Here is a 12,500-nt window from a genome sequence, read left to right as displayed (position 1 = left end):
GTCACACCTACCTTAGATTCTGCTCCATCGCCTGCAGATGACAATTAATGACACACCACAACTGTTTCTTTATTACAGCTCCATCAACACAATATACAACTCATACAATAGTACAAACACAATACAGCAACAACATCATATTTACAAGCACAAAGTGGATACAGCAGTTCAGTTCATGGCACAACATCCAGATATGCAGTACAAATAGCACAAGATACAACTCACAAGATCCCAGTATTGAGTACAAACATCAGCACAGTCAATGCAGAGCACAACACAGTTTACAGGCGCAGCATTGATACATTGAGAACATGGCACAGCACAATGTTCAACCATCACATCAACACATAGAGCACATTGCACAATACATTTTACATGTACAACATCCATATACACAGCAAATTGTCCATCCCGGGTTACAGGCGCAGCATCGACGTGTTGAGTGCAGGGCACAGCGCAGTTGACAGACACAGCATCCAAATAGACAGTACATTGCATGGCACAAGGTACAATTACAGCATCAGCACATTATATACACATCAAGGCAAAATTGAACTCAATAACACAAACATGAATGGACTCAGTATTAAAGCAAATTTCATTAACAATAATTGACTGCAAAGCTAAAGCCAATGTGGCACATTCAAAGTAACAGCACAGCACTGAAACCAGCGTAACTCAAAATGGCCACAAATGGGCGCAAGTCAAAGAGTGGCCGCAAATGGGCACAAGTCAAAGAGTGGCCGGGAAGCAACTCGGCTCCCTCAGGCCATAGATAATGGTTACGGGGCTGGGTTAGCCCGGATAGAAAAAAAATGGGCTAGCCCAGCCCCGTAAGCAAGGATAAATAAAGCCAATTTGGCTAAAATAATTTGATTTCAAAAATATAGCCAATTAATTTGAGTTAATTTGAGTTAATTTGAGTTAATTTAAAGCCAAATTTAAAGCCAATTTAGTTGATATTAATTGAATGCAAAACTTAAGCCAATTTGGATTAGAAATTTAGATTCCAAAGCTAAATCAAAATTTGGTTGACAATAATTGAATAGAAAGCTGAAGCCAATCTGGTTTGAAATTAATTGACTCCAGAACAAAAGCCAATTTGGTTGACAAAAAATAATTGAACACGCTGAAATCAGCGTAAATCTCATAATGGCCGCAAATGGGCACAAGTCAAAGAGTGGCCGCAAATGGGCACGAGTCAAAGAGTGGCCGCAAATGGGCACAAGTCAAAGAGTGGCCGGGAAGCAACTCGGCTCCCTCAGGCCATAGATAGTGGTTACGGGGCTGGGTTAGCCCGGATAGAAAAAAAATGGGCTAGCCCAGCCCCGTAAGCAAGGATAAATAAAGCCAATTTGGCAGATATTAATTGAAATCAAACCTTAAACCAATTTGGTTAAGGTTAAATAATAGCAAAGCTAAAGCCAATTCAATTAAGGTAGATAGATTGCAAAGCTACAGCCAATTAGATTAAACTTAAACGGCTGTAAAGCTACAACCAATTTAAGTAACATTAAATGATTGCAAAACTAAAGTAAATTTAATTAAAAATAAAATGGCAAAAATAAAGCCAATTTGATTAACAATGAAAAATAAAATGGCAAAACTAAAGCCAATTTGATTAACAATGACTGATTGAAAGCTAAAGCCAATTTTGTTAAAAGAATTAATTGAAAAGCTATAACCAATTTGATTAAGATTAATTGACAACAAATCAAAAACCAATTTAGTTGCAGTTAAATGATTACAAAACAAAACCCAATCTGGGTGATGTTAATAGATTACTAAGCTAAAACCAATTTGGGTAAGGTTAACTGAACGCAAACCTTAAACCAATTTGGTTAACAGAACTTAACTCAAAAGCTAATTCCAATTAAATGGAGGTTAATTGACTAACATGTAGCTGATGTGCTGTTGTGATGGATCGTCAGCCCCCCAAAGCTTTATTGAACGCCTGCATGGCAGCATGGAGCGCTGCATCAAAGGGGAACATCCATCAGCCAGGGAATATAAGGGCCCTAAGGAAGAAAAGCAGATAGTTAGATCAATGGGCTGAAGCCAGTGGGACATGAAAATGTAAAATAGTGGGCAAGGCCCAATAATCTGCTACAAAAAACACCAAAATAGAGCTAAAAGTACAAAAGAAGAACACAGAGAATGCCAAATTGAACAGCAAGGCCCAAAAGAGCAGCACAAAAAACATCAAAACAGAACATAATACAACACAACACTCAGCAGAGAACAGGAATAGGGACATAAAGGCGCAACAAAATGATGCAGGCAACAGCAAAATGGAAGAAAGCACCCAAGAGAATATCAAAATATTGGGCAAGGCCCTACAAAAGGATGCAGAGAACACTGAAAAGGAGGGCAAAGCCCAAGAGAACAAGAAAAGGAATGGCAAAATGGACTGCAAAGCCCAAAAGAATGATGCAATGGATGCCTAAATGGATGGCAAAGTCCAAAAGAATGATGCAATGGATGCCTAAATGGACAGCAAAGTCCAAAAGAATGATGCAATGGATGCCTAAATGGACAGCAAAGTCCAAAAGAATGATGCAATGGATGCCTAAATGGACGGCAAAGTCCAAAAGAATGATGCAAGATACACCAAAATGGAGGGCAAAGCCGAAGAGAACGACGCAAGGAATGCCAAAATGGAGGGCAAGGCCCAAGAGAACGACGCAAGGAATGCCAAAATGGAGGGCAAGGCCCAAGAGAATGCCTCAAAGAATGTCAAAATGGAGGGCAAGAAAAACACTGCAAGAAACAGTTGAGCAACATCAAAGACCAAACACAAAGACAACACAGTAGGACAAGCACAGGCAGCCCATAGGACACCACAGAGTGCAAAAAATGAGCTCAGAAACACTAACCTCGCATCTCCGTATGAAACAAGTGAAAACCAATTGCTATGTGCTGCCCTTACCTGCTGGGCTGAGAGTTACCATCAGCAAAGCTGGGTCCAAGCAATGCAGGTTTCTGTTCCTCGCTGCTCTCATCAGGAGCCTCACATCTCTGTGCTCTGCTGGAACCTGTTGGACAAAAAAAGGCAATGAAGGCACTGCCCACATCTGTAAGGTAGCACACTGCGATCATTACACTAACTGTGATGGAAGGGAGCAGTAGGATATAATTCATGCTACGAAGGATACAATTAATGCAATGAGAGATATAATAAATGCTATGAGGGATATAATTAATGCTATTGATAAGTTTAAATTTGCAGTAAGTTTAACAATTGTATTCCACACTAGGATTATAATTGAAGTAACTTTCATAGAAAACACAGGGCATCAATTTTTAGAGCTACATTTACCATAGCAAACATCTTTAATATTGGGTTAAGACTTATATGAACAACTACACTACAGGTTACAGTATTTATAACTACAGACCTCATTAAGTCAGAGGGGAGCAGATCAAGATCAACACAAACAAAACCTCCGAGCAAATCCCAAAGACAAGCAGAACTAACACAGAAAGACACTGCAAGAGAAAAGCAAAGCAAGCAGCCAAGGGTAAGACAAAGAAAAAAGCAAGAAGGAAAGCCAAGGGAAACCAAAGCAAAAGCAACAGCAAACAGGGCATTATAGGGAACACCAAGAACAAAGGCCAAAGGGAACAATGAAACAGAGAGTAAGACCCAAAAGAATGCTGCATGGAACTGCAAGATAGAGCAAGGCCATAAAGAACACTGCAGGGAACATCAAGATGGAGAGCAAGGCCCAAAAGGGCACATACAACTTCAAGATGCAGGGCAAGGCCTAAAAGAACACTGCATGGAACTGCAAAACAGAGGGCAAGGCCCAAAACAGCACTGCTGAAACATCAAGATGGAGGGCAAGGGCCAAAAAAAGATCACGTAAAACATCAAGATGGATGGCAAGGCCCAAGGGAACATCACGCAGAACATCAAGATGAGGACAAGGCCCAAAAGAACACTGCAAGGAACATCAAGATGGAGGGCACGGCCCAAGAGAACATGGCAGGGAACATCAAGATGGAGAGCAAGGCCCAAAAGGGCACATACAACATCAAGGTTTAGGGCAAGGCCTAAAAGAACGCTGCATGGAACTGCAAAACAGAGGGCAAGGCCCAAAACAGCACTGCTGAAACATCAAGATGGAGGGCAAGGGCCAAAAAAAGATCACGTAAAACATCAAGATGGATGGCAAGGCCCAAGAGAACATCACGCAGAACATCAAGATGAGGACAAGGCCCAAAAGAACACTGCAAGGAACATCAAGATGGAGGGCAAAGCTGAAGAGAAAACTGCAGCAAACACCAAGATGGATGGCTAGGCCCAAAAGGGCACTACAAGAAACATCAAGATGGGGGGCAAGGCCCAAAAGGGCGCTACAAAAAACATCAAGATGGGGGGCAAGGCCCAAAAGGGCGCTACAAAAAACATCAAGATGGGGGGCAAGGCCCAAAAGGGCACTACAAGAAATATCAAGATGGGGGGCAAGGCCCAAAAGGGCACTACAAAAAACATCAAGATGGGGGGCAAGGCTCAATAGAACACTGCAACGATGATCAAGATGGAGGGCAAAACAGCAGAGGAAACTGCTTGGAACTCCAACATGGAATGAAAGAATGAAGGGAATGAAGCACCAAAATGAACAACAAGGCCCATAGAATGAACAGAACAGCAAAATGAGAACAAAGGAAACACTGCAGGAAATGCTGGAGAAACAGCAAACAGAGGAAAAGAGAATGCAGAAGGATGAGAGCAGATATTATCATTATAATAATGGAACATTACCTTTAATCTTAGTATGGAACAGGTAAAAAGCAATTGTGTGTGCTGCCCTTACCTGCTGGGCTGAGAGTTACCATCAGCAAAGCTGGGTCTGGAGCATTCCAGGCAATGCAGGTTTCTGTTCCTCACTGCTCTCATCAGTAGGATAGAATCCATGCTATTAGGGATAGAATAAATACTATTAGAAATAGAAGTAATGCTATTTCTAAGGTTAAAGGTGCAGTTACTTTAAAATGGTATTTTGCACTATGATTAGAATGAAGGTTACTTAAAAACAAAGGGTTAGATTCACAGATACCCTACAGAAAACTGCAATTATCACTAAATTTCCCATTAAGGCCATAAAGTTCCTGCAATTATCCCATAAAGTTCCCTTAAGGTCAAGATTACCATGAATGCTGCCTCCCAGCAAACCCCATAGAGCCAAAGGCAGCAGAACAAGCACAGAAAGCCCCAACAAAAGAAAAGCAAAGCAAACACCAACAGTAAGGCAAGGGCAACAGTAATAGAACAGCCAAGGGAAAGCAACAGCAAGGAGAGTGGTATGAAACACCAAGAACAGAGGGCAAAGGGAAGGCAGTATAGGAGGCCAAATGGAAACACCAAAAGAACACCACAGGAACAACAAAATGGAGGGCATGGCCCAAGAGAACATGGCAGGGAACATCAAGATGGAGAGCAAGGCCCAAAAGGGCACATACAACATCAAGGTTTAGGGCAAGGCCTAAAAGAACGCTGCATGGAACTGCAAAACAGAGGGCAAGGCCCAAAACAACACTGCTGAAACATCAAGATGGAGGGCAAGGGCCAAAAAAAGATCACGTAAAACATCAAGATGGATGGCAAGGCCCAAGAGAACATCACGCAGAACATCAAGATGAGGACAAGGCCCAAAAGAACACTGCAAGGAACATCAAGATGGAGGGCAAAGCTGAAGAGAAAACTGCAGCAAACACCAAGATGGATGGCTAGGCCCAAAAGGGCACTACAAAAAACATCAAGATGGGGGGCAAGGCCCAAAAGGGCACTACAAGAAACATCAAGATGGGGGGCAAGGCCCAAAAGGGCGCTACAAAAAACATCAAGATGGGGGGCAAGGCCCAAAAGGGCACTACAAAAAACATCAAGATGGGGGGCAAGGCCCAATAGAACATTGCAAAGATGATCAAGATGGAGGGCAAAACAGCAGAGGAAACTGCTTGGAACTCCAACATGGAATGAAAGGCTGAAGGGAATGAAGCACCAAAATGAACAACAAGGCCCAAAGAATGAACAGAACAGCAAAATGAGAACAAAGGAAACACTGCAGGGAATGCTGGAGAAACAGCAGAGAACAGAGGAAAAGAGAATGCAGATAGATGAGAGCAGACATTACCATTATAATAATGGAACATTACCTTCAATTTCAGTATGGAACAGGTAAAAAGCAATTGGTGTGTGCTGCCCTTACCTGCTGGGCTGAGAGTTACCATCAGCAAAGCTGGGTCCAGGCAATGCAGGTTTCTGTTCCTCACTGCTCTCATCAGGAGCCGCACGTCTCTGTGCTCTGCTGGAACCTGTTGGACAGAACACAACAATGAAGGCACTGCCCACATCTGCAGGGCAGTTCATAGACACAGCACTCACCTTGGGTTTGGTAGGGAGGGATGTTGGAACCAATAGGGCCCCATGAGACCCCATTGGAACCAATAGGGCCCCACATAAGACCCCATTGGACCTTATAAGGTCAACAACCCAGTGCAAGACCAACCAAGGTCCTGAAATCAAACAGTCTATGAGTCCAGATGAGATGCATCGCAGACTGAGAAGTGGTGACAATGGGGTACAGTCCGGTGAGCAGAAACACGGCCAACATGGCACTCCTTTGTAGGAAGGTAGAAGGGATGAGCCCAGGAACGGCTGACCTGTCGGTCTCACTGCTGTGCTGGGAATAACCACAAAGCAGATCCTCATAGAAGGACCCAGGGCTCACAGAAGGCAAGAAGTGATGATGGAGATCCTCATTGAAGGACCCAGGGCTCATGGAAGGCAGGAGGTGATGATGGAGATCCTCATTGAAGGACCCAGGGCTCACAGAAGGCAAGAAGTGATGATGGAGACCTCATAGAAGAACCCAGGGCTCATGGAAGGCAGGAGGTGATGATGGAGATCCTCATAGAAGGACCCAGGGCTCACAGAAGGCAGGAGGTGATGATGGAGATCCTCATAGAAGGCCCCAGGGCTCACAGAAGGCAGGAGGTGATGATGGAGATCCTCATAGAAGGACCCAGGGCTCACAGAAGGCAGGAGGTGATGATGGAGATCCTCATAGAAGGACCCAGGGCTCACGGAAGGCAGGAGGTGATGATGGAGATCCTCATAGAAGGACCCAGGGCTCACGGAAGGCAGGAGGTGATGATGGAGATCCTCATAGAAGGACCCAGGGCTCATGGAAGGCAGGAGGTGATGATGGAGAACCAGTGTGACTTCACCAAGGGCAAATCCTCATTGACTGACCTCATAGACTTCTATGATGGCACTGATACATCAGCAGACGAAGGAAGACCTGCTGATATCATCTACTTAAACTTCAACAAGGCCTCTGATGCAGGACCCCACACCATCCTCATGTCCAAGTGATGAAGACACCAAGTGGACGGGAAGATGATGAGATGGATGAAGAACTGGCTGTAGAAACGAGTCCAGAGAGCAGCAGCCAATGGCTCCGTGTACAGATGGAGATGATGATGAACAGCATCCCATAGCATCCAACATTGGGGCTGATACTCTGCAATATATGAGCATAGAATCAAATGACGATCAGCAGTGAAGACCATCACGACCATCTCCTTTCAACCCCCCTGCTATGGGGACAGTACCCAACCACCACACCAAGGTCCTACAGCCTCAAACACCTCTAGAGATGGAGCATCCCAAAGTGACCCATTCCACCCCCAAACCCTGCAATAAAGAAGGGATCGCTCACACCATTGTGAAGGCTGAGCCCTCCATCCAAAGGAAGGAGGCTCTAGATACAGCTCCTTCTCATACCGATCCATAAGTACTGCTAGGAGCAATCAAAAGGAGAAGACATTAGTCCAGTAATAAAGAAGAAATTCCTTACCCCATTGCAAAGCCAAAGACTCACCACTGACCCCAAAGGAAAGGATCTCCAAGCAGAGTCGCATCCCATATGGTATCCAGAGCTTGAAAGCAGAAGGAAGGAGAATCCTCTCCTTCAGTGCTCCTATAGGAGCACCAAGCTGGAACTGATGCTGCCCTCTGCCCTTCCCAGCCCTTAAATACCAATCAAGGAGGGGAGGAGCCAGGCTCCAACCAATCACAATCCACCCCTCAACGGCCCCCACCTGTGCCCATGGGGTGGGCCCCTCTCCTCAGCAGGTGCCCAATCAGGATGTTACATAACAGCTCCAATCAAGAACAAAGACAAAAACAAAGCAATAACAGGTGAATAATTATATCTACCTGTTCCTAAAGGGGAGGGTTATGGATAGAGGAGAAATGACAGCACAGTATATGGACATGGGGGTGCAGATCTCAGTGTCGCAATGGGGTGACACTGTGGGCACCACTCTGGGGTTGATGCTGGGGGGACGTTGGGAAGATGGGGGGGCTATGGGGGGGGACATTGGAATGATGGGGGGTGATGGGGGGGATGATATCACTATATAATTAGGGTGATATAATAGAAATGCTTAGTCATGGTTGGAAGCCATGATGGGGCGGAGTCACAGCAGTACAGCCCAAGTGCAGGCAATGCACCTGATTGGCTGCAGGGCTGGCTCCGCCCCCTCCTGGTGCTCATATAAGGGCTGGCACCGTGGGGCAGTAGTTATTTGCTGGAGCTCCTCGCTGAGGTCACATCTACCCACATGAAGAAGCTCTTCTGCTCTGTTGCTGCCTTGGACCAAGAGCTGCTGGATGGAGCTCCAGGACTTGGCTTCTCCACCATCACATTGCTCAGCCTAGAACAGCACTACAGGAGGTGAGTTCTGACTCTGATACTGGAATAATGCTGAGATGATGGGGGGCAGAGATGGTTGGGGGGGGGATGTTGAGGTGCCATTGGGGGGGGACATGGAGCTGATGTTTGCCAATGAAGCTGTATGTAGATGTGGAGGTATCAATGGAGTTACACAAGGAACCATGTTGGAACGTGATGATGAGTAGATGAGGGACTGAATAGTGAAAAAGGAGCCATAGTAGATGAAAAGAGAACACTTAGCTACAGAAAGGGAAAGAAGGCCTCACTAAGGCAAAGGGCAAAAAAATTAAGAAAAGATGGGTAAGAGCAGAAGAAAACAAAAAAGAAGCAGGGTTAGAATATAAGAAAACAAAAAAAACAGGGTTACAGCAGAAGAAAACCAAGAAAAGACAAATTAGAGTGGCAGGAAAACCTAGAAAAGCAAGGTTAGATGGGAAGAAAACCAAGAAATGACAATTTAGAGTGGAAAAAAACAAAGAAAAGACGGGTTAGAAAGAAAGAAAACCAAGAAAAGATGGGTATACCAGAAGAAAACCAAGAAAAGCAGGGTTAGAGCGTAAGAAAACCAAGAAAAAACAGGTTAGAGCGGCAGGAATCCAAGAAAAGCAGTGTTCGAGTGGATGAAAACCAAGAAAAGCACAGTTAAAGCAAAGGAAAACCAAGAGAAACGAGTTGGAGCTGAAGAAAAGCAAGAAAAGCAGGGTTAGAGTGTAAGAAAAGCAAGAAAAGCAGGGTTAGAGCAGAAGAAAACCAAGAAAAGACGGGTTAAAGCGGAAGAAAACCAAGTAAAGATGGGTATAGCAAAAGAAAACCAAGAAAAACAATATGTAGCAGAATAAAACCTAGAAAAGACGGGTTAGAGTGTATGAAAACCAAGTAAAGCATGGTTAGAGCAGAAGAAAACCATGAAAAGACGGTTTAGAACAGAAGAAAACAAGGAAAACACAGGATAGAGCAAAAGAAAACCAAAAAACGACAGGACATTGTGGAAGAAAACCAAGAAAAGCAGTTTTAGTGTGTAAGAAAACCAAGAAAAACTGCGTATAGCAGAAGACAAACAAGAAAAGCAGGGTTTGAGCAAAAGAAAACCAAGAAAAGCAGGATATAGCGGAAGAAAACCAAGAAAAGGTGGGTTAAAGCGAAAGGAAACCAAGAAATGGAGGGTTAGAGTTGAAGAAATCCATGAAAAGATGGGTGTAGCGGAAGAAAACCAAGGAAAGCTGGGTTAAAGAAGAAAAAGCCAAGAAAAGCAGGGTTAGAAAAGAAGAAAACCAAGAAAAGACATGATAGAGCGGAAGAAAACCAAGAAAAGTCAAAATAGATCAGAAGAAAACCAATAAAAGCAGGGTTAGAGTGGAAGAAAACCAAGAAAAGCAGGGTCGGAGCAGATGAAAACCAAGAAAAGCAGGGTCGGAGCAGATGAAAACCAAGAAAAGCAATTTTAGAGCGGAAAAAAACAAGTAATGATGGGTTAGAGCGGAAGACAACCAAGAAAAATCTTGTTAGAGCAGAAGAAAACCAAGAAAAGCATAATTAGAGCAGAAGAAAACCAAGAAAAGCAGGTTTTGAGCTGAAGAAAACCATGAAAAGTGAGGTTAGAACGGAAGAAAAATATGATGTGATAAGGAGTGATATTGGGGTCAGACATTAACAGTAACTGCTGAGAGGATCTGCTCCTTATGGGGTGATGGCGTGATATTGGGGTAAGGCATAACAGTAACTGCTGGGAGGATCTCCTTTTTATGGGGTGATACTGGGGGTCGGGCAGTAACAGTAACTGCTGGGAGGATCTGCTCCCTGTTTATGGGATGCTGGGGAGTGATACTGGGGGGTAACATCACGGAGTGACACTGCTGTGAGCAGTGAAGGTGTTGGTTGATGTTGGGATGATGCTGGGAAGGGATGTTGGGGTGATGTTGGGGTATCAGTGGGGGTGACATCAGGGAGTGGTGTTGAAGGAAGGCAGTGGGGTGACGTGGGGGGGAGGTGATGGGTGTGACAGCAGTGGATGGTGGGGGACAACGGTGATGAATGGTGGAGAGGTTACAGTGGGGGGGGACAGTGGGGGGACAATGGTGGGGTAATGGGGTGATAGTGATAATGGGGCGATGGTGATAATGGGGGTGATGATGATAATGGGGTTGATGGTGCTGATGGGGTTGATGAGGTTGATGGGGGTAATGGTGGGGGGGCAGTTATGTGGGTGGTGTGAGGGGAATAATGGTGGTGACGGTGGAGGCCACACACAGCCACATTGAGACACATAGCACCCCAGAGAAGACCTACAGAGCCCCATAGAAGCCCCACAGTGCCTCATAAAGCCCCTCAGAGCCCCATAGAAGCCCTACAGAGCCCCATAGAGCCCCACAGTGCCCCATAAAGCCCCACAGTGTACCGGCACTTGGCGGGCGCCATTTTCATAGTGAGGTATAGCGTCACTTCCGGTATGGTGCATTGTGGGATATAACACGGCATAACGCGGCAATTGATGGTCGCCATTTTGATCATGCGCAGTAGCAACGCTTCCGGTATGTTGCATTGTGGGATATAACGTGGCATAACGAGGCATCTGGAGATCGCCATTTTGATCATGCGCAGTAGCGTCGCTTCCGGTATGTTGCATTGTGGGATATAACGCGGCATAACGAGGCATTTGGATGTCGCCATTTTGATCATGCGCAGTAGTGTCGCTTCCGGTATGGTGCATTGTGGGATATAACGCGGCATATCGCGGCATTTGGAGGTCGCCATTTTGGCCATGCGCAGTAGTGTCGCTTCCGGTATGTTGCATTGTGGGATATAACGTGGCATAACGAGGCATCTGGATGTCGCCATTTTGAGCATGCGCAGTAGTGTCGCTTCCGGTATGTTGCATTGTGGGATATAACGTGGCACAACGAGGCATCTGGAGATCGCCATTTTGATCATGCGCAGTAGCGTCGCTTCCGGTATGTTGCATTGTGGGATATAACGTGGCATAACGAGGCATTTGGATGTCGCCATTTTGATCATGCGCAGTAGTGTCGCTTCCGGTATTGTGCATTGTGGGATATAACGTGGCAGCCGGAAGTCGCCATTTTGAACATGCGCAATAGCATCACTTCCGGCAAGGAGGATTGTGGGATATAACGAGGCATAACGCGGCGTCTGGAGGTCGCCATTTTGGTCATGCGCAGTAGTGTCGCATCCGGTATGGTGTATTGTGGGATATAACGTGGCATGTGACGGTCGCCATTTTGATCATGCGCAGTCGCGTCATTTCCGGCAAGGTGCGTTGTGGGATATAACGCTGCAATCGCTGGGCGCCATTTTGTTCGCAAGCAATGGCGTCTTTTCCGGCGGAGGGGATTGTGGGATATCAGTGAGACCGCCTTCTCATTTCCGGTTCCCGCTGTGGGGGTTGCAGCTTGGTTTCCGGCTGTCCGTTTCCGGTGTTTCCGCCATGGGGCTTCGGGGGGTTCGGGGATCCCGGTTGAATCTGGAACCGGCCGCTTATTTTCAACGGGAGTCACGAGGAGATGGGGGAGGAGCCAGAGGGAACCCGGCGCCCCATAGAGACCCACTAAGCCCCATAGAGCCCCCCAGTGAAGCTATAAGGGTACGCAGCGCCATTTTGGGGCCAAATCCGGGTTTTTTTTGGGGGGGTGACAATAGGGTGCTGTTGGGGGTGATGTTAGGTGATATACGCCACTTTTAAAGCGCCAGCACGCATGCGCCAGTTTTAGGTCTCCAGTGCGCATGCGCTAGTGT

The 12,500-nt window shown here is 45.7% G+C and overlaps 2 protein-coding genes across 3 annotated transcripts in view; one reads left to right on the top strand and one right to left on the bottom strand.

The window, feature by feature from the left end:
• Nucleotides 1–303: 303 nt before the first annotated feature.
• On the bottom strand, nt 304–11,271 carry LOC146757423 (uncharacterized). Of its 2 annotated transcripts, XM_085522423.1 has the most exons (6): nt 11,146–11,271; nt 6,392–7,532; nt 6,216–6,321; nt 4,821–4,922; nt 2,930–3,035; nt 304–2,018 (listed from the first exon to the last, which is right to left on the bottom strand). In XM_085522423.1, exons 2-5 carry the CDS (start codon nt 6,465–6,467, stop codon nt 3,011–3,013), a joined length of 309 nt encoding a protein of 102 aa, XP_085378549.1. In that variant the 5' UTR covers nt 6,468–7,532; nt 11,146–11,271; the 3' UTR covers nt 304–2,018; nt 2,930–3,010. The 2 variants fall into 2 exon arrangements, with proteins under 2 accessions (XP_085378549.1, XP_085378548.1); XM_085522422.1 differs by lacking the exons at nt 4,821–4,922; nt 11,146–11,271 and having other exon boundaries at nt 1,869–2,018; nt 6,392–7,008.
• LOC107322715 (uncharacterized) overlaps nt 8,616–12,500 on the top strand; it is a 10,383-nt gene continuing 6,498 nt past the window's right edge. Inside the window, exon 1 of the transcript XR_014936610.1 lies at nt 8,616–8,750. The gene's annotated coding sequence lies outside the window, so the exon portion shown is untranslated. The remainder of the gene's footprint in view (nt 8,751–12,500) is intronic.

Source organism: Coturnix japonica, chromosome 22 (genome assembly GCF_054131305.1).
Source record: "Coturnix japonica strain WE chromosome 22, WE-NBRP24, whole genome shotgun sequence".
Classification (NCBI taxonomy): domain Eukaryota; kingdom Metazoa; phylum Chordata; class Aves; order Galliformes; family Phasianidae; genus Coturnix; species Coturnix japonica.
The sequence above is the reverse complement of the archived record's forward strand: the minus strand, read 5'-3'. Positions and strand labels throughout refer to the sequence as shown.